Source organism: Pipra filicauda, unplaced genomic scaffold (assembly GCF_003945595.2).
Source record: "Pipra filicauda isolate LSUMZ 115617 unplaced genomic scaffold, ASM394559v2 scaffold147_size4022426_pilon, whole genome shotgun sequence".
NCBI classification, from domain to species: Eukaryota; Metazoa; Chordata; class Aves; order Passeriformes; family Pipridae; genus Pipra; species Pipra filicauda.
The window spans coordinates 1,047,130-1,075,056 of record NW_024103962.1 but is presented as its reverse complement, the minus strand read 5'-3'; the positions used below and the strand labels follow the sequence as shown (position 1 = coordinate 1,075,056).

General features: G+C 45.7%; 2 protein-coding genes across 2 annotated transcripts; both read left to right on the top strand.

Moving 5' to 3' along the window:
- Positions 1-1,772: 1,772 nt before the first annotated feature.
- Positions 1,773-6,160, top strand: CUNH1orf115 (chromosome unknown C1orf115 homolog). Its single transcript, XM_027726135.2, has 2 exons — positions 1,773-2,216; positions 4,706-6,160. Exons 1-2 carry the CDS (start codon positions 1,926-1,928, stop codon positions 4,823-4,825), a joined length of 411 nt encoding a protein of 136 aa, XP_027581936.1. The 5' UTR covers positions 1,773-1,925; the 3' UTR covers positions 4,826-6,160.
- Positions 6,161-18,308: 12,148 nt separating this feature from the next.
- On the top strand, positions 18,309-26,869 carry LOC113988048 (mitochondrial amidoxime reducing component 2-like). Its single transcript, XM_027721282.2, has 7 exons — positions 18,309-18,574; positions 18,717-18,890; positions 22,335-22,497; positions 24,148-24,288; positions 25,327-25,388; positions 25,477-25,548; positions 26,080-26,869. The coding sequence occupies exons 1-7, from the start codon at positions 18,324-18,326 to the stop codon at positions 26,207-26,209; spliced, it is 993 nt and encodes a 330-aa protein (XP_027577083.1). The 5' UTR covers positions 18,309-18,323; the 3' UTR covers positions 26,210-26,869.
- Positions 26,870-27,927: the final 1,058 nt, after the last annotated feature.

Genomic DNA, 27,927 nt, shown 5'->3' with positions numbered 1-27,927 from the left:
ATACACCCAAGGGTACCTTGGACCTATTCATCTCAGAACAGGCTGAGTCCCCTGCTGCCACATAAATGGAGACAGTAAATCTCAGCTGAGAAGTGTGTTCTCTGAGGTTTTGGTAGTTGAATTTGGAAAATGACGCACACTTGTGAATTACAAACCCAGTCTGGGGAAAGGCCTGTCCCTCTTGAGAAGACATATAATCTTTTGCTATTTTTGTTTCTCATTTAGGGGCAAGTATACATTCACTAAGGGATCTATAAATAGAAAACCTATACATAAACACTTTCCAAAGCCCCAGAAAAATATTTAATGCATTTTTTTTCTTTAAGATTTTTCAAGGTAGCTTTCGGTTCACAAGATGAAAGATCCCCATTTTGCAGCTTCTAAACAGATTATTGATATTTTATTTCTTGATGCTGCTACTTAATCAGCATCAAGCAATTACTTCAACTCTCAAACTAAGAAAGTAGCTCATGAAAATCTGCAGCAGTGCAAAATTTACCTCCTATACCTCACTGCTTCAGGCTCTGTACCGTGCATGGAGCTATGGTGCTACTATGTTTCACTGTCTCTTCAGCGTTCAGGACACACCTGCAGCTCCAGGATGAAAGCTCAGCATCTGGCCCCAGGAGGTAACTCAGAGACGGGCCTTGCAGGCGCTGCCACAGCCAGAGCCCAGAGGAAGGAGGAGCTCTGAGTGCCACGTGCGGTCTGTGGCAGGTGTTCGTTTGGGATGTACTCAGAGCACAAAACGTTGTCCCGAGTTTAGGTCTCCACCTCAACCTTCTGGAGACTCTGGTAACAGGAGCGGTGACGCCATTGATATGAAACAGGGAAAGGGATAGAGCACTTCTGTAGCGACAGACCCGAGACTTAGCTCATGCCTCCCACCCTTCAGTGGGACTGGCCCACTTGGCCATCACAGCTTTCTGGCTAGAGCTGAGAAGGTGGTGAACCACCAACCTTGGGGCAGATGACAAAGCTAGGTGCAGGAGTTACTTGCTGAGTGTTATGGGAGCATCTCGGGGAGACAGAGATTCAAGGCTTTGTTCCTTGGTAAGAAAAGTCCATGGTAAAGGATTAGTTTGTCCCTGTGTTGCATCTGTTTGTCCAAAGCGTTAGTATAAGTATCAAATATTGATAAATATACCAACTGTTTGGATAAATTACACTGCTCCTCCCTATACAATTTTGCTTTTCTTGATCTACCCCAGCTTAGGAACACCGCTCAGGAAGCACAGTTGTTGAACTGCAGCATGCCCAGCTGCAGAGGCACGCGGCTATGGGCCTCCCGCAGCACCTGGGAAGAAGCCGCTGAGAAACTCTGCCTTTCAGCAAAGGCTCAGGCACTTTCCTCTTGGCCAGGGGGAGCCCAATGCAGCCCTGGACGCAGGAGAGGCTGTTCACTCGAGGCTTTGGTAGGAACACTGATAGCAGAGGGATGATCAGGGAGCTTGGTTTTTTACTCTGACGGGAAAAGAGCGTGACCTCCGAAAGCGGTGCTGCCGTCGGCCAGTGCGGTGCGTGCGGTGCCAGAGAAGGAGCTTCCAAGGGCTTCTTCCAGCCGTTGCGGCGCGGAGACCGAAGCAGCCCGGGGGCGATGCAGGGACTACACCCCGCCGTCCCCTCTGAGCTGACGGGGTCGAATCCCGGGCTCCCCGCGGCAGGTCCCCACTTCTCCGGCAAGCTGAAAGACAAGTTCCCCGCACCAGAGCGGCGGCGGGGCCGTGGTCCGGACCGGGGGCACCGCCAGCCCTCGTCCCCCGCCCCGGGCCGGTGTCCGCACTGCCGGGGGGGGCCGGGGCGCCTCTTCCCGCAGCCGTCCCGCCCCGGGGAGGGGGCAGCGGCCGCCTCCGGCCACACCTGTGGCGCAGCGGCGGAGGAAGCGCCCGGAGGTTGGCGCAGACGGGTCGGCGCCCGGCGGCACCATGACCGTGGGTGCGCGGCTGGGCGCCAAGGTGAGGGGCAGGTTCTCCCGCCGCGGGCCCGGCGACGACCAGGTCTCCATCCTGCCCGGAGAGGAGGAGGAGGCGGCGGCGGCGGCGGCTCCTGGGGGCAGCGCGGGGGTCCCGCGGGCGGCGGCGCTGGAGGAGGAGGAGGAGGGCACCGGGTCCAGGAAGGTGCGCTTCGCCGTCCTGCCCGGCTCCTACGAGCCGCTGCGCCCGCCGCGGGCCCCCGCCAAGCGGCCCTACGGGAAGAGGCTGAAGAAGTACGGGAAGGTGAGGGCACAGCGCGCCCGGGGCGGCCGGAGCGGGGACCCTCGGCACAGGGGCCTCTGGCACAGGGAATCCCAGCACAGGGACCCTCAGCACAGGGACCCTCAGCACAGGGATCCTCGGCACAGGGATCCTCGGCACAGGGATCCCCGGCACAGGGATCCTCGGCGCGGGGGTCCGCGGAGGGGGCGAGCAGCGGGGTCTCGGCACCGACTGTTTCGAGGGGCTCTGGGAAGTGCCCCTTGTCCCTCGGGCATTTCAGTGCCAGCGCCCAGCTCCGAGGCGGGGTCAGCCCTCGGGCTTGCTCTGGACCTTCCCGGGAATGAGCCGGTGCTGCTGGGGAGGGCCGGACACCGACCCTCGCCCGGATCAAAGAGTACAAAATCTGCCTCTTCGGAGTGAAAATGACACTAAGCTGATCCATGTGACGAGTACTTTGCCTTGCTTGGTTCTGCGTTTCCCTCGGCGTCATTGTTTTAACACTATTCCTTAAAACTTCCAGTTAATTGGCCTGCATTTTTTTCCACTTCTACTGAAGTGACCGAAAGAAATGGTAAACATCCCTCCAGTACATTCCTTGAACGAGTTTACCTTCTAGGTGCCCCCTGAAAATCACTGCTGTGAGTTACAGAAAAAAGTGCAACATGTTCTTCATCTGTAACAGCTATTTTGGATCAAAACTGTTCTTTTGCTCTGTGTGGGAAGTCACCAGTCCTACAGTCTGGTGGTTTGATTTTCTTACCACCAGAAGATGAGTGTCTTTGGTTACAGAAGTGCTATGTGGAAGAATTCGATTATTTGTCTCTTGTTTATGTCACTTAAGTACATCTCGGGTATGTCTTGGATATTTGTAGCAAAAAATAGTTTCTGTGTTAGCAAGAAAAGCCTCTCCGTTGTCAGGAATTTTTTCTTACTGCAGAGATTGCAGATGTAAGTGTGAGCCATGACTTTCTACTGCATTCTTTTAAAAGTGGTGATTTTGGTAAAGCTATGCTTGCTATGTCTGACATGCAGAAAATGCCAGTCAGCTCGGCAAAATTACTTACTTTTGAAATTGAGTTTTGAAATTGATGTCAGCATAGTCAGGAGCTCCCTCTCAAATCGTACTGTTTCGTAAAGAGTTGAATAGAATATTTCATTCTTTCATGATGCATTTGATACTTTGAGTTTCCAGCTCTGTGATTTCCAGGTCACATGCAATAGGAAGCTGTCTCAAGCCAGCAGGCTCAATCTATACGGTGCAGTTTAGTGAGTGTGGTTACATCGCAGCAGGTCATAACTTTGCTTCTGGTTCTATTGCTGCATGTGCTGTTGGTATAGGGGCACTTATAACGATGTTCAGAGCACAGGCCAGTTCTTGGACACTGCGTATTCCCTTTGTGTTGATCAGACGACATTCCCACAGGGAAGGTTTACCAGTTTGGCCCTGGCATAAAGAACAACTCCTGAAAGTGCAGGTAAGGTCCAGGTAGGTAAAGCTGCACACAGGGCAGGAAGGAGGAAAGAAGTGTGACATAGTGAGACCAGGGCAGATGTTGAAGGGAAGGCCACGTGTCTCCTCCTCCGGCCTCAGGCTCTGCCCCCAGGATCAGTCTGCCTTTTTATTTTGGTATCTTAACTCCCTTCAAGTAAGTTTCCATAGGAATAAAACAAGCAAAATTCAGCTATATAGTAGTATCACAACAGCTGAAGGTTTTCATGTGACAGTACCACTGTAATCCAGATTTAACAAAACCAAGAAATATAATATTGACTGGATTTCACTGATTTTAGAGTATTTACTCTGTTTAGTGTTTTCCATGTTACAAGAGATGCTTTTGATCTAGTTCCACACAACCATGAAGAGTTACTAACAATTGATTATGATATTCCTCCCCAACTGACCACACTATTTATTCCCCAGCCATATGAGCAAAAACCATCAGAAGTTAAATCAAAATTAGATTAACATTTTCAATTAAATAGTCTGTAGCAAGTTATCTCTTATGCAGTACACAGATGAGTTCTTAAACATGTACAGACATGAAAGTGGATTGACACATTCTTATTTTAGCCAAAAAATCTTATTTTGACAAAAAGCCATAAAATTTCCACAAATGTATTCTCAGCGATTACTGTCTTCTTGTTCAGCTCCAGTTTTAACACTTTATGTGCTTTTAGAGTTACCAACACAGCCAGAACCTGTGTGTGTGGGAAACATGCACCTCTACAAACTAGGGTGAATTTGAACTAATTTTATTCTTGAATAGGAGCCCACGTGAAAGCCTGGCTTCCTGTGGAGGCTGCATCCGTTCAGTTTAACTATACCCTGTGGGTGTGTATTTCTATATAAAAATAGATGGTAAAATGTTTTTCCACGCTCAAGCCCTCATTAGCTGTGGGAGAAGTTCATCTTCTGGGACGGCGACACTGGTTGTCGGAACGATTTTATGCGAAGGTGTTTTCTACGGCCTCTCATTTTTTTTATCCCCTTTCCCCGCCTCTCTTCGCAGAACGTCGGCAAAGCTCTGCAGAAGGGATGTCGCTACTTGGTGGTCGGCTTGCAAGGATTAGCGGCGGCCTATTCCGCTCCCTTTGGGGTGGCAACACAGGTGGCAAACTTCGTCCGCTAGAGCAGCTCCACGCACCCCACAGAGGGGGATGTGAGGCCATTGCTGCTTTCTCAGGATTAAATTTGAGACCTGCATCAGAGAAACCTCTTGGACCAACAGTCCCAGCTCCACACCCCTGCACCAGCCCCTTTCCCAAGACTGAGTACTCTTCTCTGCGAAAACTTCCAGCGCTTTATAAAATCAGATCGGGTCAAGGAAATGCAAGAATGAGGGAAAATCTTTGATGATTGAGCGGAAGTTTGTTCTCGGGCATGAGTTTGTTTTCTAGAGCTTCGTGCTATGTGTGAAAGGAAGCCAAGGAAAGATGGAAAAGCAAGTAGATGAAGGAGAGAGAAATGAAAGAAAATAAAGGATGAGAGAGCAGCTGGGGAGGTGGAGATGAGTTTGGGTAGGGAGAGGAATTGTCGAAGCAGTGGAGGAAACAGATAACAAAGGATCAGGAAAAGATAGTATTTGGTTTTCTGAGGTATTTTTGTGGTTTGGTGGCGGTTTTTTTCCCTAAGAAGGTTAAGATTATGAGTGTACTTAAAAATATACTTGGATGTAAATGGACTGTGGCCTGAGACACAGATAGCTTTGTTGCATCGTGGTTGTTCATTTCAAACGCTGGACATAATGAGCCTTTAAATCTTAAGAATGATGTAAAAACCCAGAAAGAGAATGAAGTGTGTATGTCTTCTTATTTTGGGGCATTAAAGGTTCACTGTGATCAACATTTTAAGCTTTTCCTCTGCTACTATGAAATCTGCTGATTTTTTTTTACTGAGAACAGAGTTTGTATCTGACATACCTGCTTCTGGAAGCTGGGGCATAAAAAAAAATAGTTCTGTTGTGTTCACCAGGGAAAAAAGTGGATTGCCAGCTGCATCTGAAAAAAAAATAGATACAACGTTTGGTGTAAGGATGTACAACTGTTGTGTATAAGAATGGGACCAAATAACCTGCCAGCTCCATCTTCATTTCTGTATCTGGGTTGTAGCCAGAGGATGTCAACATCAAATGGCTCAGCTCTGTAATGCGGGTGGAGCAGCTTCCATGTTGCACATCCAGGGATGTAAATCTTGTATTGATTCCACCACAGGAACAAGGTGGTTTATGGGCCTTCAAAATTCTGTGGATTTTGTTAGTTTGTTTCTGTCAGTCTTTTGTGGTAGCAGTAAAAGACTTCCCTGATAGCACTTTCTGTGTATTATAAATCTTTCTAGTTTTGATAGTGTTTGTAATCAAGGAGTTGACTTCACTGGAAACTGCTTGCTTTGCCTTCTCTGAACGAAGGGGTTTGTATGTCTTAGCAAACCACACTGTATTTGTTTTAAATGTAGCAAATGAATCAAAGGTGGGGGGTTTTTTTATTCTCTTTTCTGACTGGTCTGTAAATAAAAGTAATGAAATCCATGTCGTGTTTTTACCTACACACACAAGTAAGTGCACAGAGGAGGAGTCTCTCAGCAGTGGCCCAGCCATTGAGGGGAAGCTGCAGTGTAAACTTCCCCACGTTGTTTTGCCCGTGGCCTCAGTGCCCTTCCAGAAGGACAGGGCTGTAGCCCAGACTGCATAGACATGCTCAGGAAAGGCAAGGTGTGGAGATGGGGCTGCTGAGGATCTCAGGTTACATGAGTTGGGGTAGGAATAGCCACAATGGGATTTCACTCATAGATGTTATGCCTCTAGTTGTTTGTCTTGAACTTCTTTGTGGGGACAGACCCATTCCTCTGATTTGCCCCACCAGCAGGCCAGAGGGTCGTCAATACCAGCTGTCTCTTCTGCAGTAATAACAGGGCCGTCCTACCACCCACGTGCCACACCAGCCTGAAGAGTGTGGGATTAACTTCAGATTTTGTTACACTCCTCTATCTTTTATAGTGCTTTTACAGCATGAATCATTAGACCTTTTTGTTTAAATTACTGAAGCCATGCAGGAGGGATTTGTGTCTCCATTTTTCTGTGTGAAGTGAGTGTCCATCTATTTCTCTGACTAGAAAGGCTGGTCACACATTGCAACATAAAGGGTCCAGCCCACTCAGTGCAGGGACTTTCCACTAAGGTAAACATGAACTTTAGCTCCTGAACTGCCAGCACACTGACTTTTGCCTGCTGACGTATGGTCTCTGCTCACCTGGTGCAACTTTAAGAGAATAGCCTGCTTGCTATCCATACAGGACCCAAATGACACGTACGTGGTGTTCCTGTGTGAGCCTGAGAAAAGCAAAGCCTGGTGCATGTTGGTGGGTCAGCTTCAGCTGAGTGGTGTTTCTAAAACAGACCAAAAACAAAGAAAGAGGAGGGAGAAAGAAAAAGTAAGCAAGTAACCTGTGCTGTTGCTATAAAACACCTGGTGATTCATTCTCCTTCTTCAAAATGAAATGATGGTTCTCACTGAGGCTACCAATTAGTGCTGCTTATCAGTTCTCTTTGAGCAGTGATTCACTCCTCAGCTGGTGGAGTGAATTTGTGAGGCCAAGCCTTGGCCTGAGGGTTTGCTACTCTCCTCAATAGCCCAGTTCACACAGCAGCACCCAGAAAATCTGAATCTGAAGCGTGAGGTTCATTTTTCAGAGAGGTAGATGGCAGAGTTCCTGTCAGTCACAGCAGCATCCCTGCTGGGCCAGATCTGGCTTAGCGCTGATGCAAACAGGTGGGACAGCACAGATCCCGCAGCGCTGTTGCTAAATGTTGTCTCAGTGGTACAGGAGATGAGGAAATATTCCCTGACTAACTCGGCATTGAGTGGCAGCTCAGCCCACTCAACCAACAAGAAATGGCAACCTCCATCTGAAATAGTGCTGTTGTGCTGGAAGTCTGTGAGCGACTCGGAGGAGGTTGGGCTCCCCAGGCAGCCCTGAGAGTGTGCCAAGCTGGGAGGGCAGTCCAGGATTGAATTGGCTTCTGCACAGGCATTTTGTGCTCTTAGCAAGGCTGTCTTTGGAGGAGCCACCCCAGCAGGCAGAGCTTTCAACCCAGAGGTTCACACAGGCTCTTTTATTAAAATAGGCCTGTCTGCAGCTTATCTCCTGGTGCCTTTGAGGAACAAAACGGACGCTTGACTTGCTCAGAAAGGTGAGATGTGGTGGATACTACGGTACAGTGCATAGAGGGGGAAGATTTGATTTGACATTTGAGCTAGATGAAATGTGTTCCTCCCTCAGGCACTTGTGTGGAGTTGCTTCACTTGGCAGGTTTTTGTCACCAGTGGTGTGCTGCTGTACTATCTGGTTCCCTTCAGATTTCTACGCAGCTTTCACTATGCTTTATAACAAATGGCAGGATAAATAAGTTTGGGAAGGTAAATACATGTAAGAGTGGCAAGAAGTAGATAGTCAAGCTAGGAATGAACTCCATAACCTGACAGCCTGGCAAGTCACTTTTCATCTAAATCCCTGACTATTCCTAATGACTGCTCAATGAGTCACAGAGCAGAATAAAGCATATTTTGGCTGTTTTTGCCAGAGTATTTGATTACTACTCTGGCTTACTGTAGGCTCTGAGGAAATGGCAAAGGACTCATAGCTATTGTCCTTTGTCCTGCAACATTAGCAGCAAGGAAACACTCTAGTACAGCTTGCTTTTGAAGTGCAGTGACTGAGGAGAGCTGTACCACACCATGGCACACCAGGTTCACTTCAGGGATGAACGACCTTTCTGACCTCTGGCTGTAAGACTGGGACAGGGGCAGGTTTTGTGTTGGGGTGCTGTAAAACCAGTTGTCTCTTTTTCTGTATCCTGAGTCCCTTGTTAATTGGACACTGGCCTCTTCTGAGACAAAATTGGTCCTAAAATGTGTATGAAGTTGCTGCAGTTAACTGTACAATGTGCTTTGGAAATCCTTATTTCTTCAAGGAGCAGTAGAGAGTCTGAAGAGCTTGGAGAAGAATGGAGACAATTAAATTAAAAAGAAGCAAAGGAATAAAATCCTTGCCTTCCTTCTTCTTGTAGGAAACAGCATGAGGCTGCCAGGCTTTTTCTGGGGTGAAGTCTAACCTGAGCTCAGAGAGGGTGATGCACCTTCCTGAATCCTGCATTGCATATGAGGACAGGGGCAGGGCTTTTGACTTGTTCAGCTGGAGGAGGGAAGACTTATGAAAGCCTAGACAGCAGCTTTTCAAGACCTAAGAAAGGGTTGCCAACAAGATAGATCCAGGCTCTTTACTGCGGTCTGCAGCCAGACAGCAAGAGGCCATGGTCATAAATTGAAACTGGGGAGTTTCCAGCCAGGGACAAGAGGACAGTAATATGATCAATAAGCATTGAAAGGAGAGGTTTCTTCAGGAGGCTGGGAAGTGTCTGTCCATGGAGGGTCTCAAGGCATGATGTTCAAAGTGGAAGACAACCCAGTGTGAATGCAGTGTTGACTCTGCTGTGAGCAGAGGCTGGAGGAGAAACCTCCCGGGATCCTTCCAGTCTGGATGAGGCTGTGACTGGAATCCTGCCATGGTGAGCAGAAAGCTTATAAATCTACCTACCGTACAGAAATGTGAAAGACTGATATCCTCACCCTTGCTAGGAGCACTGACGCTAAGAATAAAGGTTTGCTTCTGGTAACAAGGAGCGACTGGCGAAGGTGGCAGTGCAGGTTGTCCGAGGAGCTGTTTGGCTCCCACCAGTTTCCACTTCACTGCGCTGCGCCGGCTGTAAGGCAATTGTCCTTTACTGCCATCTCCTGGGAGAGAAACAGATTTCCAGCCTTGTCTGCCTGCCTCGTTGTTCTGCCTCATCTCCTGCAGGGATTTCCTGCCTTCCCCTAGGCTGGCCTCCCGGTTTGTCCAGATCCATCCTCAGGATGTTGGGTCCCAGAAGTGTAACGTGCGTCTCTGTATACCAGTGTTTCCTAGCCAGTGGAATCCTGATCCTCCTGTGTGCGAGTGTTTCAAATGTGTAGCCAAAGGAACATTGTTTTTGTGGGGGTTTTTTTGGTTGGTTGGTTGGTTTTTTTCCTGTAACATCTCAAAATGCATTACACTTTGCCCTGAAGTTCTTGCTGTGCCTTCAAAAAAAAAAAAATCATTAAGGATGCTTCACTGGAGGTGAGGGGATGAGCCACAGCCACTTCTTGTTTCTGAATCTCATCTTCTGCTGGAAAGATGACAGCTGCCTATGACGGGATGTGTGATTTTGAATGGAGGGCAGCAGACTGGAGTGCCACACTCCCCCCAGGAGTTGCCTTGGATTCCAGCTCCAGCAGGCCATGTATACTTGCCTCCTCATGCTTTCTGTTTCTGCTCATTCTTCTGTTTCTGCTCCCATAAAAAAATCCTTGCTCCTTCCTTTCTCTGGACACTAAACTAGCATCAGATTGTTTTTTCAGCTGTGCCTGAATTAGGGAGGAGACTTTCCTGTCCTTGGTGAATCCCATCCGTCCCTGTGATGGCTGCTAAACCCCAGCTGCAGAAGTATGTTAGTCCTTGTGCTGCAGAACAAATGCCCTGCTCCCCAGTAAAGCCTCTCCTCCTGGTCCTTGCCTGCTCTCCCAGATGACATGCAGCTCTACCCTGACTATTCGGACCCCTAAAGCTGCCCGATAGATACTTTATTCCTGGACAATAGCATTTACAGAACATGGGGAGAAATCCAAATGTCATTAGCCTGTGCTAGTTAATACTGGGCCAAACATTTGCCTGGAACAACCACTTCTGTATTGTCCTGGTGCATTCGGGCAGACTGAAGTTTAGCTTTTGACTGGAAGAAAAAGATGAATGTTCAATTCATTTTCCTATTGGCTGGACAGTGACCAAAGTAGCCTATCAACCTGTATGGGTTTTAGGTATATATGATTCTCTGTATAGGAAAAACCTCACCATAAAAAAAGATCCTTTTATCTCACTGCTCTGTCTCCATTAAATGGCATTTATCATTAATGATTCTATTTATAACTCTATCATCGCTAATCACTCGACTGAGGTTTTTTCCATACAAGAATTTCACTGAGCTCATTTCTAGTGCATGACTCACTGAACTCTGATTTCCTTCAAGATTTTAAGAGGAAACAGCAATGCTTTTATCCTCCTCTTGTCTTTGTGAAGGAATCTTTTGAATTTACTGGGTTTTATAACTTTGGAAAAAGGATATAATTTGTCTGTGTGTGGGTGTAATCTGACTTTTATCATATCTTGTTGAAATCATCCTATGATCGCATACTTGGCATGTCATCCCCTCAACCCTGCCTTTTGCTGAGTTATCAGGGAGTCACTGAAAAAATAACTGCCATATCCATGGCACAGGCATTTAATTCCTTCACCGAGACAAGTCCAGCCTACATTTAGCTCCATCCTAACATTCTGTCACCTAATTGAGGCCAGCATTTTGCTTTTTTTGTCACTGTGGATTTTTCCATAATGTCCATCCAAACCTACCCTTCAGTGCAGCACATTATGCCTTTCCAAAGTACAGCACTGTGCACGTATTGAAAACCTAGAAGATTCCTAGTCACTTGTCTTTTAATGGAAACAAGTAAAATTCTTCAGCTCTTTCCTCCTCATTCATCTTAGACATCTGATTGAGCCGCTGCTACAAGGGAGTCTAGGTTTGCCTGTGGAAGAATTATCTCAAATCACCCTTCAGGCAGATATGTCATTACTTTTTCTGTAAAATTTATTCCACCTGAAAATTTATTCTGTGCTTTTGAGTTAACACAATGCCTTTTCAAGATAGGTCACCATTGCTCATTTTCATGACTGAGAGAGCCTGGCCCCAGTTTGCTGCAAGACTGACACTGTGAATCCTTCATCTGATCAGACACCTTTCAAGGGAACCTAAGGCAAGAACTTGGTGCAGGGAATTTCAGCACAACTGTCCTGAAGTTTGATGAAGTTAGAAGGAATTGAAAACACAGTCATTTCCTTTTAAGTGCAGGAATACTGTGCCTGCTCTGGGTATGACAAATACAATTCCATCGCACTAGATGCTGTATTTGGATTGCAACAAAACCAGTACCTACACTTTGTCAGAGTGGCTCAATTCACGTTGCTTAACAGCAGAAGGAGCTGGTGGCTCCTAGGTAAGCACAGGAGTACCTGGGATGGAGGATTAAACAAACCTACTGGTCAAGCTATTTACTGGGGGCTGTTGGAGAGGTGCCTGGTGCATGAGTGAAGAGGGCTTTTCTCAATGCCTGAAGTCTGAGGCCTGAAATGTTTAGCCACAACCATGCTCTCTGGAACTATTTCTGATTTTACATTCCTTGTATCACAGCAAGAAACAAGAGATTATACAGACGCTGCTGCCTTCTGTTATTTCTTTAAGCTCCTCACCATATTCTCCAAGAATTAGGGCTGAATGCAACAGCAGCTATTTGGGGCTGGTCTGAACAAAATCTCCTCAGACTCCAGGTCAGTCAACCTAGGAAATGAAAGTTTAAGGTCCTTCATGGATTTAGAAATATTTTTTTTCTTTTAAGTAATATCCAATTGTTGGCAAAGGTGAGTTATTTCTGAATTTAGTTAACAAGTCCTTCAAACTAAAACAATCTGGTTTTGTACACCACTGTGCTGCCTCATTGCAGTCTTCAATATCCTCACAAGGGGAAGTGGAGGGGTAGGTACAGAGCTCTGTAGCACTATACCTGATGAGAAACTTGTTTAAACATGTCTTAAAATGGCTCTTTGTGGTCCCTTTGCAAACACGTGTTTCTTCTTCCCAACACCCCCCACAGCAACTGTTATCTCCCATGCAGGAGTGTCCTGGGAAAGGTGTCCTGGGAAGATGTCCCGAGGTGTCCCATTGGTCCTTTGTTTAACCCCTTCCTATTGGCTGTTGACCCCTTACCTGATGGTTTCTTTTGTGTGACCCTGAACTTGTGATTGGTCCCCTTTGACCTTCCTAAAAGCCTTATAAACCCCAACCCCACAATAAACTTCCTCTTTCGTCCGTCCCTCCCAGGTGGTCTGTGTGTGCTCCTTGCGGGGTCACCGGGCCACGTGCAGGGGTGGGGGGAAGGGCATTCACCTCGCAGGCAATGGGGCTGGAAGCATAAGGCCTGGAGGTCTCCCCCTATCCCTCAATTCGCCGTAAATTGGTGCCCCGTGTGAGGAAACGAATCTTGCTGAACTCTTCTATGAAGATAGGTGGATTCCTAAAGCACAGATGCGATATCTGTGTTCCCCGGCGCCCCGAAGTCTCCCCCATCCCCCTCAATTCGCCGTAATTGGGCCACGTGGTGAGGCCACGATTGTTTGAACTCTTCTGTGAAGATAAAAGCAATCCTAAGCACAGGCTGGGGCGACGTCTGTGTCAACGGCGAACCGGGTCTAAGCGGCAAAAGTACTAGCAGGCTGCATCACCACAAGAGAGCATCCTGTTTTGAGTATTTCAACCTTCCTGAGGACATTCAGGTAGGAGCAGACCCGGCATATCCCCTTTTAAGGAAACTTCGGCATACTCCCTAAACCTCTCCCCCTGTAAACCTGTAACTACAAGAAGCGTGCATGCCTCTTTAAGAGAGAAAAAGCAAGCTTAAAGAACATATGTAATTCCATCTGCAAGTCATCTAATAAGACTGCTTGCTAACCTGAAAGATAGTTACCACGCCAGCATGGCGAAAAAAGGGTTAAAGCTGCTCGAAACAGCTCCGCAGCAATCCCCCTGCGCGGCCCCGCGCCGCCCGCCGTGCCGCTCGCGCCGCCCGGCCCCGGGGCGGCCCCGCCGCGCCGCGGATCCGGGGAAGCCCCGACATCGGCCGGCCCCGCTCCTGCCTCGCTGCTGCAGCTCCCGCCGAGCCGCCCGGGGCGGACCCTGCCCCGCAACAGATCGGACCGGACACCCGCGGTGCTGCCGCCGCCCCGCCGAGACCCCGACGCTGCTGGCGGCCCCGGCCCCGCCGATCCCGCCTGCACCGTGCTCCTGCTCCTGCACACGGCAACCCCCCGTCCCGCCATGCGGCCGCAGCAGCCACCGCCGCAACCCCTCCGGTCACCGAGACTGCCTCCGAGAAACAGAAGAAAACAACCATTTGGACTCTAATGAAACTAAAATTAACAGCAATAAGTAGTTTGTTTGGTTCTGCAGTAAATTGAAAATTTGTGCCAGTGAAAAACTTGTTTCATCAATAAAACCATTTTTAAATGCTGTCTTATAGGGACACCCTCAGACACTAAGAGAATAGGGTAAATTTAAAATCTATATATCAATAAAGACATATTCATCTTTAGAGAATAAATAAGGTTGGGATGTAGCACTATACCTGATGAGAAACTTGTTTAAACATGTCTTAAAATGGCTCTTTGTGGTCCCTTTGCAAACACGTGTTTCTTCTTCCCAACACCCCCCACAGCAACTGTTATCTCCCATGCAGGAGTGTCCTGAGAAAGGTGTCCCGAGGTGTCCCATTGGTCCTTTGTTTAACCCCTTCCTATTGGCTGTTGACCCCTTACCTGATGGTTTCTTTTGTGTGACCCTGAACTTGTGATTGGTCCCCTTTGACCTTCCTAAACGCCTTATAAACCCCAACCCCACAATAAACTTCCTCTTTCGTCCGTCCCTCCCAGGTGGTCTGTGTGTGCTCCTTGCGGGGTCACCGGGCCACGTGCAGGGGTGGGGGGAAGGGCATTCACCTCGCAGGCAATGGGGCTGGAAGCATAAGGCCTGGAGGTCTCCCCCTATCCCTCAATTCGCCGTAAGAGCTCTTCTTCACTCTCATGACCAGTGACAGGACTTGAGGAAACAGTATGAAGCTGTGTCAGGGGAGCTTTAGGTTATGCACCAGGAAAAGGTTTTTCACCCAAAGGGGGTTGGGCACTGGAACAGGCTCCCCAGGGAAGTGGTCACAGCCCCAAACCTGACAGAGTTCAAGAAGCATTTGGACAATGCTCTCAGGCATCAAGTGTGATTCTTGGGGTGTCCTGTGCAGGGCCAGGAGTTGGATTTGATGATCCTGATGGGTTACTTCCAACTCAGCATGTTCTATGATCCTATGGTAGTGTGTAACTACGGAGGAGCTGTAGCTTCTCACAACTCTGCAGGTCCCTGCTTCTCCCTACTTATGCTGGTAAAGTATATATACACACCAGACCTATTTTCTCTGGCACCCAGATAAAGCAAGCAAGTAGTGAATTATGACACCTAAAAGATACTACAAGGACACAGTGTAGCTCTGCTTTAGCTCGTCTAGCTGAATTCGGAAAAAAACTTTTATTACACGTGATTGCTACAATTTATCATACTTGGTGGAGGGATACACAGACTACAGGGTGAGGGGAATGCACGGAACTTCTTATCACATAGCTACACATTTTTCAAACTATTCAAACTCTTCAAGAACCAAATTGCAACATACTTGTTACCATTAGTTAACTGACCAATATATAGTCAATAAATGGAACTACTATAAACAGTTTATAAACAGTCTTTTAGCCTCAGAATTGCTTCTTGTCTTAGGCATACGTGGCATAGTCTCACTTTGGTGGAGCTAGCAGTTCTTTTTCTCTCACTCAGGCTCCAAGGTCTCTTGCTGAATTCCGTGGTTATCTCTGAGGCTTTTCGCTGAACACCTGCTCCTACAGTGAATCACCCAGGTTTTTTTCCTCCTATCCCAAATTCTGTTGTTTTGATGCCTCATAGACAGAAGTTTGGAGAGCAGAATCTTTCTGCATTTTGTAATCTACACAGTGGAGAATACTGCCAATGCTCAAGAAATCATAGGAGTTAGTGACTCACCTTTGCCTTAAGCTTATGAAAATAAGTATTAATGTTTGTCAGGAGTGGCCAATTAATTTTGTTTTCATTTATTGCATTTGATCCATCACTTTTTTTGTTAGATTCTAAAACCAGTTTGTGGGGGTTTTTTATCTCTTCAGTACTTACCTTAATATGTTTTGATTCATGCTTGCAAGCACTGCTTACAAGACAGTCACTGCAGTTTTGTTGAACATTTGCTAATACATTAGATGCCTGGTTCCCCTTACAGTATTCTTCTGCTCCTGTAGGTGCATTTGCAGATTAAAGCTCTCTATGTGAATTCAATTAAGTTCAACAAAATATAGACTCCATGTTAAATGAGAAGATTAATGGTTACAAAGAGTGTTTGAGGGCTCTCAGTCTTCTCAGCACGGTTGTCTTCCTCTCATGTCTGTGATGGAAGTAATTAATCACAAGTAATTATTTTTGACCCAATTGGTCAATTATTTGAAGGTGGTGGGGCAGGTCTGGTCAAACCAGACCAAGAAGCACAGCACCTATGATTCACCTGAGCAATATGGGGGGTCTCAGGGGTATGGAGGACAGGGTGTCTCACCATGGTGAGTGCTCACAGCCTGTCTGTACTGCAGTGGGACAGCATGTGATGGATTCAGGCTTGCTGGTGGGCAGCTGCCACGGCTGCCAGGAGCAATGGAGCAAGGAAGGCCCATGTGTGTGGAGATCAGCCCTGCTGGACACACCCCTCGAGTCTTCCTGCATTGGTCCCATCTCAAGTGCACTAGTTCTGTCTCATTGCAGACTGTCCTTTTAGGGATACAAGAGGGAGCAGGAGGGGAAGGCTGTACTGGTGAATGGAGGGGGAAATCTGCAGTGTTTGACAGAACCTCACATCCTCCTGGGGGGCCCTGGGGAGCTTACAGGGACCTGTGTTCTTGAGGCCAGGCAGTGTGACTGAGCAGGGTAGAAAGGAAGCAACCCTCAGAAGATCCTCATGCCACAGATGCAAGACAGGTAACTTGTCTCATTAAAAAAAAAAAAAAAAAAAGAAATTCAGTAAAGTAGCATAAGAAGGGGTTTCAAGTGATGTGGAAGGTAAGCAGGTGGCAGACTGTCTCTGCACATGCCCCCCCTGCCCAGTCCAACAGCAGGACAAGGCTCTGCTGATCAATAGTTAATCTCCAGAATAAACCAGGCTTGCTCCAGAAGTAAATTTAAAATAAACACAAGTCTCGCTTATCCTTAATGTCATGGTCTACTTGAGAAGGAGAAAGATCTCAAAACCCATGACTGGCATTAGGGCATGATTTAAACTGCAAAGCAGTGAACAAGAGGGTAAAGGGATTGCTCTCCCTCCTCCCTTTTCCCAAAGCTGGTTACCAGAGACCTTCACACCAAAACCAGTCAGTAAAATGCAAAAAACAGGGAGCAACCATCCAAGATGTCTGGGAAATTTCTCAAGTAACACTGAGCATCCTGATGAGGAACGTACATGCTACTCTCTTCTGTACCACAGATGGTCAGGTGGGCTGTTAGTGTCCCAGCATTGCTGCCTGCCCAGCACCCCTCATCTGAAAGAAGCAGGCAAAGACATCTACAACAAAAGCAGATTGATTTCCCTTCTCTGTGCTTAGGCAGATGTCTGATTCTTTGGCACTATTTGTGTCATGCTTTCGTGTCCACAGTCATATCCTGGTCCTTCTAATTGAGGTCTCCCCTGTGAACTCTCTTCTTGCCCATGAAGAAGATCAGGGCTTTGGGGGTCTTGCCAATAGATATGGATCTGCTGTCACTGCCTTTGCTTCTGATATCCATCACTTTGTCTTCATCCACCAGCAGGTTATCACAAATCACTTTTTGCCAGCTACAGTGATTCCAGTTAGCAGGAATATTTTCTGATCCTGGCTTGTGATCAAGCCCACTTCTTGAGACAAGACAGCTGCGAGGACCACTCCTGGCTTAGCTGCCCACACACCTCTTGTCAGAGAGGCCCACAACAGCCACATCTCCATGATTCCTGTCCGCCAAGATGCTCTTGATGTAGTACGTAAATGCAGGATGGCTGAGCTGTCTGCATCTTTCAGAAATGCCCAACACAAAGCTTCCCCACTTTCCACCTGCTGGGCCTTTAGTCTCAGCACACTGATTTCAATCTGGGAGTTTGGTCTCCAGATCCTGGCAAGCCTGATTGAGGGAGCTGGGGTAAAACAGCAGCCAAGGCTCTTGCTTTGCCTATGAGGAGAGGCATGTGGTGACAGCAGCGTTCTCCACTCCAGCCTGTATTTTATGTCATATTTGCCTTGTAGCTGGGTATCCCACAAAATCACTTCCCTGCGACCCTGCCAACGGGAGGGAAGCTCTTGGAGAGGGTCTCACGAGTTTAGTACCAAGCAGCTGGGGCAGTGGTGAATATATCCCAAAGCAGCCGAACGCCTCGGGACATCCCTTCCACATCAGATGCCCACCACATCAGGCTGCTCGTCGCACCAGTTCTTCGCCTCCGTCCGTCCACCCGTTCCCCGCTTCTCCGAGTCAAACCAAACGCGCCGATTTGACGCGCTCGGTGCTTTTCCACACAGCCTGTACTTTTCCTGTAGCACTGCTTCTAATAAAAGCCCGGATATCAGAAGAAACGCATCCACTGCCGGCGCTTTGCCGAGCCGGACGCTCAGCCCTTTATTTTCCGCGCTGTGACCGCCCTCCTCCTCTCAGCGAAGGTCGCGGCCCCGCTGCCCCCTCAGCGCGGGGCCGGTGCCAGCCCCGTCGCGCCAGGCGGGGCCGGGGGCGGCCGCAGGGGGCGGTGCGGGGCCGCTCCGGGGCCGCTCCGCCCACGGCCCTTTCGGTCGCGGCGGGGCCGCGGCGAGGCCCAGTCGCCATGAGCGGCCTGCGGGGCTCCCTGGGGCCGGCCCGGCCGGGCTGGGTGTGGGGGGCGGCGGCGGCGCTGCTGGCGCTGGGCGCCCTGCTCGGAGCCTGGCGCTGGGCCGGGCGGCGCCGCCGCCGCCGCCTGCAGCGGGTCGGGACGGTGCTGAGGCTCTTCGTGTACCCGGTGAAGTCGTGCAAGGGGGTGTCGGTGCGGCGGGCGCAGGTGACGCCCATGGGGCTGCGCAGCGGGGACATGCGGGACAGGTACGGCGGGACGGGGCGCCGGGTTCCCCGTTTGTCGGGTGCTTTCCTCGGGACGTGGGGAGAGGCACCTGCTGCTCCGCGGGTGCCGCCGTGCCCACCATTAACGCCGTCGGACGCGTTTCTGTCCCCCGGCCCGCCGCAGGTTCTGGCTGGTGATCACGGAGGATGGACACATGGTCACGGCTCGCCAGGAGCCGCGGCTCGTCCTCGTTTCTGTCGGCTGTGACAACGGGCACTTGACCTTCGAGGCCCCAGACATGGAAAAGCTGTGCTTGCCTGTGAATGTCCCCAGGAAAAACCCCGTCCACAACTGCAGGTACTGAAAAAGGTATTTTTGGCCCCCTCCCCTCTCTCTAAATACAGTCTTTCTCATACACTGTGCTTTTCAAGATTATGTGAGGCTTTGCATTTTCTAATGCAGAAACTGGAGGGTGAAAGTTGGCTGCTTTTGCATCTTTTCTGTAGGGGTGTGTCTCCCCATCTGGATAATGGAGAGAGACTTCAGACCGGGGCCTGTACCGACAAGATAAGGGGTAGTGGTGTTGAAATAAAAGAGAGTAGATTTAGATTAGATAAAAGGAAGATGTTTTTTGCAGTGAGGCTAGTGTGGCACTGGAACATGTTGTCCAGAGAAAATGTGGCTGCCCCATCCCTGGCAGTGTTCAAGCCCAGGCTGGATGTGGCTCTGAGCAACCTGGTCTAGTGGGAGTTGTCCGTGCCCATGCCAAGGAGGTTGTCCTAGGTGATCTTTAAAGGTTCCTTCTAATCCAAACTGTTCTGTGATTCTGTGAAATTCTCTCCTGTGTGTTACACAGGAGAGCCAGGATTGATTTGGTTTTAATCTGATAAACACTAGTGAAAACAAATCTTAGGAAATGATGACACAGTATCAAAGACCATGCATTTTACATTAGCCAAATGAACTGTGAACTTGCATCTTCATAGAATGTTATGTTTGCTCATTTGTTTTCACTTCTGGTGTTTTCACTTATGCTTGGGTGAGCAGTTGCATCTCAGAGCCTCAGTCATGCCCTTTGGTATTTCTTGATCACAGCTAAAATCTGCATCAGCATTTTTGGATGCACGCTGGCCATTCAGAGCTGGTGAGATGTCGGAGTTTAGATTCCCTCACCCCTGTCTGTAGGCATTTAATTGAGGTGCCTCTTTTAAAAACTTGGTTGCCCAAGGCTCACCCTGTGGTCACAGGAAAGGCAGGCATCCCTGGAGACCTGTAGTTGCTACCTCAAAGGAGTTTCAGGTGGATGGGTTACAAAGAGTGATTTAGCTGTGTGCTTAGGGTTTTGTTGTATGATTCCAAGCCTAATTGTTTTATCTGTGTATTGAAATCCATGCTGGAAAACTACCAGGGGGAGCTGGAAAATCTTTTCTCTGCTACAATGTCAATTAATATGTAAGAGTATTTAATAACTGTAAATGGTGTTACAAAGATACCGGTCAGTGTTTGTCCTTTGGATAGCGGAGATGGTTAATGCACCAGCTGCTATAATTAAAACTAAAAGTGCTGACAAGGAGCTGCACTTGCTTGCTTTTAGCATAAATCTGTTGCTGTGGAAACGCTTGATCAGCAAAGCTCAGTATCTCTGTTTATACAAGGCAGGAGCAAGTTACAAATGGTAGAGAAATGGAACAGTCTTTTAAAAAGGTGTGTGCATTGCCTATATGTGCCAATGACGCATGCACTACAAAACCATGCAGTTTTCAAGGTGCTATTTTTCTAAACTTTGTTGTGCTGTTAGAAAAGTATTTAAATAGCCTAATAGATTTCAGTAATTAAAAATTATCTTGGATTTTCCAATTTTAGAGCTTGGTGATTTGTTCTTCTGATTTTTTTTCTTCTTTCTTTGCCTTAATAAACCTGCACTCTCTGCCTTTAAAACTGCTAGAATTTAAGGATCCAAATGATCAAAAGTTAAATGCATGTAAACGGACTTTAAGAATTACGAAGTTGTCTGGCATTGTAGGTGGTGTCATAGGATGTGAAATTAGCAACACCCATAGTTGGAACATTGCCTTGTACTTCTCAGGAAGGATCCTAAGGGTTTGTATGACTCTTGCTGTGCTTAAACAATTTGCCATTTGTCAGCTCAAGGGTGACTCTTTCCAATCCATCTGTAAGAACGAGGTTTGGGAGTAATACTGTGTTCAGAGAAATGAAGATTTGGGTTTTGCTCCCAGATTCTTTCCTTCCAGCATGTGAGTGTGAGTAGCTGTCTTGCTGCACAGTGTACTCTGCTGGCCCTGCACAGACTTGTGTGTATTCCACCTCTGGGCCAGCACGATGCCTTCACATGGGTGCTGGCTCGTGCCCCATGGTTTGGAGCCAAGGCAGTGCAATAGTGCCCCTAGTTGCATAGGGCTGTGCAGATACCAGTCTTGAAATCTGCTAACTCCAGTTGCAAATTTCATGTGGATAATTAAAATCCTGTCTTTGGGAGAGTCAAATGCAAGACTGAAGCCAGTGCATAGGCACATCTTCTTTTGTGCAAATGTTAGAGGGTTTCTATAGCACTCTGGTTAACAAACCTTGTGCTCTTCATTTGTGCCCAATGTCTCTAACACTTCAGTTGCATGATCCATTCCTATGGGACCCCTAAACCACTGAGTGCTTAGGATAGATCTGCTTTGTGACTGGAAAACAGTAGTGTTGGAAGCTGTAAGATCCTCATGTCTGTTGACCTGCCAGTCAGAAGGCACACAGGGACTGCGGAATGGAGGGAAGAGAAAGATTGCTGTCTGGGGCAACGGCGTTTAATCCCAGCCTGTGTTGCGGAGTAGATACAGGAATCCCAGCAAATGGAGCAGGGATATTGCTGCTTGCACCCTAATGGTTCGTCTCTCCCCCGATGAGTAGAGGAGGGCTCCTAGGGGCTAACTCTGGATTAACTGTGTGGGCATCTCTGTGCTTTAAGCTGTCCAGGGTATGATTGCTGAGGTATAGGAAACTGCAGTGTGTTTGGGTCAAAATGGCTGCTTTGAAGAATGTAATAAAACTATTAATGACTGTTGTTGAAGTTTATTGAAAGGTTGAGTTGAGGTCTGCCTTTTCTTGCCAGGAAAGTGTTCCTTGTGTAAACTTGTTTGTATTTTGGTGCCATTGGCCTTTTGTGCGCCATGGACTTTGTTTCCATTATAAATTTTTAACCTCTCATAAGATACTGATCTATTTTATATGTGAAGTTTTAGCTTAAGTTTTGCTCAACTCTAGCTAAATTTTAACAGCACTAAAATCTGAAAGAAAGTTTCCATCACAATTAGGGACACTTACAATAAATAACACTTGTACATCAGTTACGGCAACTAATCATGTCCTTTCAAGCTATCGTTTATTTTCTAAGTTAATTACCTTTCAGTTGATTTCTTGGTAGAAATCCTTTGGTGTTGCAGTCACATGGAAATGCAAGAGTAGACCTGGCAAACAGGTGGGTTTGTTACTGGCCATTGATGTGACAGTCAGCTCTGGGCACCTTAAGGCTATTTCAAGGCTTATTTCACCAGCTGGTATTGTCCAGCCATGTCCATGTTACTTAGCTTTCCAAAACATGGTGGCCACAAGGAGATTGAACACTGGGATTGATCCTTGTGCCAGATTTTGAAACCAACCTCCAACTTGTTATAATTCAGGGGATTTGTTTTCTGTATATTGCTTCTACTATTAAAACATGTTGTTTGCCTTCTAATAATAAGCATCATTGAGCCTTCATCTTTCCAGCTAACTTGCTGATGTGTTGTTACTCTTCAGGGTGTTTGGACAGGATATCCAAGGCAGGGACTGTGGTGATGAAGTGGCTCAGTGGATCACCACTTTCCTGAAATCACAACCCTATCGACTGGTGCACTTTGAGCCCTCCATGGTGCCAAGAAAGTCAAAGAATACAATAAACCTTTTCCGAAGCACTGATGAGGTAAATAAATGTTCTTTTTCTCAGAAGTACTTCCTTTTAACCACTTCCCACCCACCCACCAAAACTTGCCTGTTCCACCATTGGTGATTGAGCCCAGTTTAGCAAGGTGTGTAATCATATACTTGAACCATGTGAGTATTCTCTTTTTCTGTGGTGAGGTGACTTGCTTAAATTTTACTTCTAAGCTGTTGACCATTTGCAGCAAAAGAGTCTGAAACTCATATTTGAAGAGGAACCTTTCGTGTCTCAGTGAATAGAAAAAAAGTTACATTTTTAAAGATGTTTCCATGGTGTAATCTATGTTGCATAGAAAGCCTCCATTCCCTTATTAGGTCTGAGAGTGTACTGATGCAAGTTGTTACTTCATATTTTGTTTAAAGGAATGATACTTAACCCAGGGCCTTATAGCTGTGGGCCTAGGAGTTAAAATCCAAAGAAGGTTACAGAAGTTTCATCTCTTTCTGTGGGAAGAGGCTCGAAGGTGTGATATTAGAGAAATTTAATGCAGGTATGGGAAGGAGGTGTTGTGCTCGGATATCCTCATGTCATTTGAGTCACTGATGCCCTTCTTTTTGTTTGAACAACTCTCTCAAGTGAAGGTGATTTGAAGTGTCCCTGATGAGTGTAAGGTTTTTAAACAAATTAAAATTGTGAGTACCTTGTCTTACTGATGTTATTATTTGTATGGCTTCAGTGTCTTGCTTGTTGTTGCACAAAGAGGAGAAGGTATATTCGATTACGGATTTATAGATATGCTTTTTATTATGTAAAGGCACTGAGATCAGTACAGAAGACTAGGTTTCAGCAAAAGGGATGTGAGATTAGGAGGGGTGACATGCAGGAATCCTAGCATGAAAAAAGGGCAGAATTTTTGTATAATTATTTTAGCAGTTGTCATATGATGGTTGAAAGGCATGTACAAGGATAGGAGGAAGAATAATATAAAAGAAAGACAGGAGTGCTATACACTAGAATTCTTGCCAAAAATTATCTTTTTTGTTTTGTTTTGTTTTGTTTTCCTGTGGAAGTCCACTTTTAGGATTTTTGTGAGTTTTTTTTGAATACTCTTCTTTGGCCCTGTTTGCTAATATGGCAGCCCTTCCTGTCAAGCAAATTTAGACTGACAAATGGACAGTTGTAATTGAGTATTGCTGTTCTGGGTGTGGAACTCCCTCCTGAGGTTGTGATAAGGCAGATTCATTAGTTAGAAAAATCCAGTTAGTTCATTATAGTCAACTGGATCAGTTCAGCAGGTCTATAAATGTCTTGAGTATCTTTCATAACTCACCATAACATGTTTTACTGAAATGCTTGATTCTGCCTGTAACACCTGGAATAAGCATCTGGGACATGCATATGGTATTACTTTGTAAGGAGTTGTGGTAGCTTATATAATTTTGGTTTAATTCTGTAGGGAGAAGTTTAATTTTACAATTTGAGCAAATGAAACTCACCACAGTTACTGAAATAGGAAAGAGCATGTTGTTTCCCTTGTTAACCTAATTCCAGGAAAATGAAAACCTGAATGGAGCAGCCTAACAGGCTAATATGTGGCCACTGGTTCCAACACACCTGTCCTTTTGCTATTCCATAACTTTTCTCCTGTGCTTTTACATCAACCTTAGGATTTTTTTGTGTTTGTTTGTGTAGGTTGCCTATCCTGACTGCAGCCCAGTCTTGCTCCTCTCTGAAGCTTCAATGGATGATTTAAATACAAGGCTGGAAAAGAAAGCTAAGATACAGAACTTCAGACCAAATATTCTTGTGGCAGATTGCAGTGCTTTTGAGGAGGTAAAATTACTGTCTTAAATGTCTTTTGAAGACTTGGTTATGTTTCTTTGTAGCTCAGTTTCCTTGTATGGTGGTGCTCTGAAGGCGAAGAAAGCTGCTATTTGTGACTTTTACAACTGAATTCCAGAGAGATAAAACTTCTGCTCACATCAGTGCACATGAAACATCGAGGGAGGAGGCAGGTCTGTGAACTATTATTTAGCTTAGCAAAGGATAAAATAAATGTGTTTAAATGACAGGCTTGCCACTGAGAGTTCATCTTTAGGTGTAAAGTAGGCAAAGCTCTGCATAGTGTAATCGATCAATTAATGATACAAATGAACAATTTGTAAATTGTCGGTGTCATATTTTTTAAATAGCCTTTGGCACGAGAGTAGAACTAACCCTTGCAATACTGCAGTCCATCACTACATCTCTGACAATGTTCTGGTAGTTCAAAAAAGCACTATTTAGGAAGGTATCAGGTGATGAAATGAACTGGTAATGGTGGCATTTATGTGTTTTTCTGTCATGTTGCCATTTTTTAAAAAAATTTCCTCTGGATAGATCTGATAATTTCTCAAATCTAAAAAGTTCCTGAAGTGGGAATAGATCTCTGTCTTTCAAGAGGAGGAATAGGAAGCTTGTGTAGATGAGAAGCGAAAAGTTACTTCCACTGAAAATTTCCTTTCTGCAGAAATGGTGATTTGCCAGAGGCCACAGATCAGATTATCACCCACACAGTAAGAATAAACTTGGTTTAGGTTCAGTGCTTCAGAGAAGGGCACATTGCAGAACGAGATTCATTATTTGTGTATCGTTCTTTTCAGATATAATTATTAGTTGGTCCTGAATTGGGATAAATACCCTGAAATGGGATAAATGCAGTGACCATAAAGTTTTCATTAAAATAGTGCTGTAATATAACTGCATATTTTGAAGGTACAAGTAAAGGTGAGCATCTCAAATGATGCAGCTTTATGAATGATTGTGCTGCTCCTGGAAAAGTGATTGCATGTGGGCGTGTCTAACCTGTGCCCAATGTTTACCTTTCCTCAGGACACGTGGGAGGATATTCTTATTGGTGATGTGGAGATGAAAGGGACCGTGTGTTGTGGCAGGTAAATGTTTGAGACCTTTAGTTTATACAGATGCAAAGAGGTTTATGATAAGAAGCTGTTACTGATTTTGCACTGTGTGTCTTTGCAGGTGTATTTTAACAACTGTTAACCCAGACACTGGAGTCATAGACAGGAAGGAGCCTTTGGAGACATTGAAAAGGTTATAAAAATAGCAGTGTTTCTTAGGTTGTGGGAGAGGATTTAGGCTAGGTCCCAACATGTTAGACTAGTACTTTAGAACTGATTTGAAGTGTGTGTGGGACAGAATCATGCAGTGTAAGGGTCTGTGTATATTGGCTTCCAGTCTACTTTTTGCAGTATGCTAAGAAAATTCAAGTTCTCTCTTCCTTCTTGCAAACTTTACATTTCATATCTCTTCCGTCTCTGCTAGGGTGAATGCTTGGGGTAACAGGTATTTAAGATATTTAAAGATCTAACTTTGCTATGTTGACTTTTATTTTTACAAAAATTTTTGTATATATATTAGACATAGATGCATGAATACAGTCAAGCTTTTTTTTTTCCTCCATTTGAACTGTTTGATTCTTGTAACTACAATATTTATTTAGTTTTTAGTCTAGTATGGTGACCAAAACAGGGCTTCATTGTTCATATCCTCTCTTTCATCACTGATATTTTGATGTTTAGGTTTTGCTATCACTGATTCTAAAGAAGGGCTTTCTCTCTGCAGTTACCGCCTTTGCGATCCATCCGAGCGACACATCTACAAAACCAGCCCTCTCTTTGGGAAATACTTTGCTGTTGACAAAACTGGAACGATTCAAGTTGGAGACCCTGTGTACAAGATGATCTGGGAATGAAAGAGACTTTGATCAGAAGATGCTTTTTCACCTTGTACACAAATTGTTTTCCCATGAACACAGTCACCAACATAACCTTTTCTTATTCCTTGCAATATTTTTAGTGCCATGTCCCTTTGTAAGGTGCAGGGGGGTCTATGAGGCTATGAAATGCCAGTCATTTCAGATCATGTAATCTACTAGCATTCCTGTAGCAACCACATCTTTAGTTTTTCTGGAGGCTGTGAGAGAAGAAACTGATCCAAGACATACTTCACAGCACTACTGTGAGCATCACACCTCCTAAAATTTCATGTCAACCTTAATATCGGAATCTGAAATTACATACAAGGGTTTTCATCGTGTATTAGATACATTTAGTGCCTATAAAGAACCACAAAAACAGTCATGCCAAGCACAAAGTATGTTGGTCACAGAGCTGCCTTTACAAGTGAACATGGAGTGGAAATGGCAGGACTCTGTCTTGGATTCCACCCTTCTTTGGTCCTAATCATCTTACCCATCTGTAGGAATCTGATAATTATATTTTCTACTGCATAAAACAAATAGAGCAGGAAAGTATTTGGATTATGGCAGTGTTATCTTTTCTTTAATTGTTATGTGATTTTTTTCTTTTAAAAAGGAACTCCAAGATAAAAACCAGCCATCTTTCAAATGCTTGTTACTTGTTTCAAAAGCTTGTTCCTTTGTTATGAATTACTAGATCTAGAAAGAGTGTTCCTCTAGCCAAAAGGAGGAATCTAATTAAGTGTGGAGAAGGGCAAATATGACCCAATTTGGTGTTTAGATTCTTTCTTTTCTGTTGTAAGTATGAACCTGAAATTTTAATGCATGTTCACAACTTAGACCTGAAAAATGAAGAGCCGTTGGGCTTTGAACAAGTTCAAGTGGATGTGTGTGACAAGCCTGAAGCAGAAATATAGGGAAGGTATTATTTGTGAACTCAGAGTTGCTCTGAGTGTCATTTCTTTAGCAGAGTGCTGGGTAAGGATTTAGTTTTCCTGGGACAGACAAGTGCCCCATTTGGACTGCACATTGCATATTTGTGTAGTGTTATGCCTCATGCAGCAAACAGTGAGATATGAGAGAAGAAGCATCTTTTGAAAACAAAGAATTCTGAGGGTCACTTTTAAAAAGCACATGTTGGAGGTTCTTAATGTTAGAAGCTGAAAACTTGTGGAATTCCTAATGGTATTATTAAGCACAGGCAGCCTGCTGGCCTGCCAAAGCAATTAGTTAAGTGTGTGTCTCTTCGTTAAGTCAAAGAAGCGGAAGGAAAGAGAGCTGATTTTTTGCCTCTAGCAAAACGTATTTTTTTAGCAGCACATCAGCATTTACATAACAAATTGTGTGATATAGATTCTGTTGCCTCTTGTTAGGCTGTTGTCAATTGGGCTAATTTGGAAATGGGGCTGTCTTTGCAATGAGAAACAGCCATCTGCTTTCTTACTAAGAAGAGGTCTTAGATCTAACCCCCTGATTTACTCCTGTAAAACCTCTTAGAGGAATATTTCTAGAATCCTAGAAAACTATTTAGGAAATTGACTGAAAACATGTCAATCATAAACCACTGTTTTTAAATTGTGTACTTAAAAAGTTAGTTCTTTTTTTAACTCTAGAAGAAGAAAACAAAAGTATAAACTTTTGTTAAATCAAACTCTCATAAGGTGTAGCATTTGTGAATCTTTCTTTCCTTTTCCTTTTTTCTCTCTTTTCTG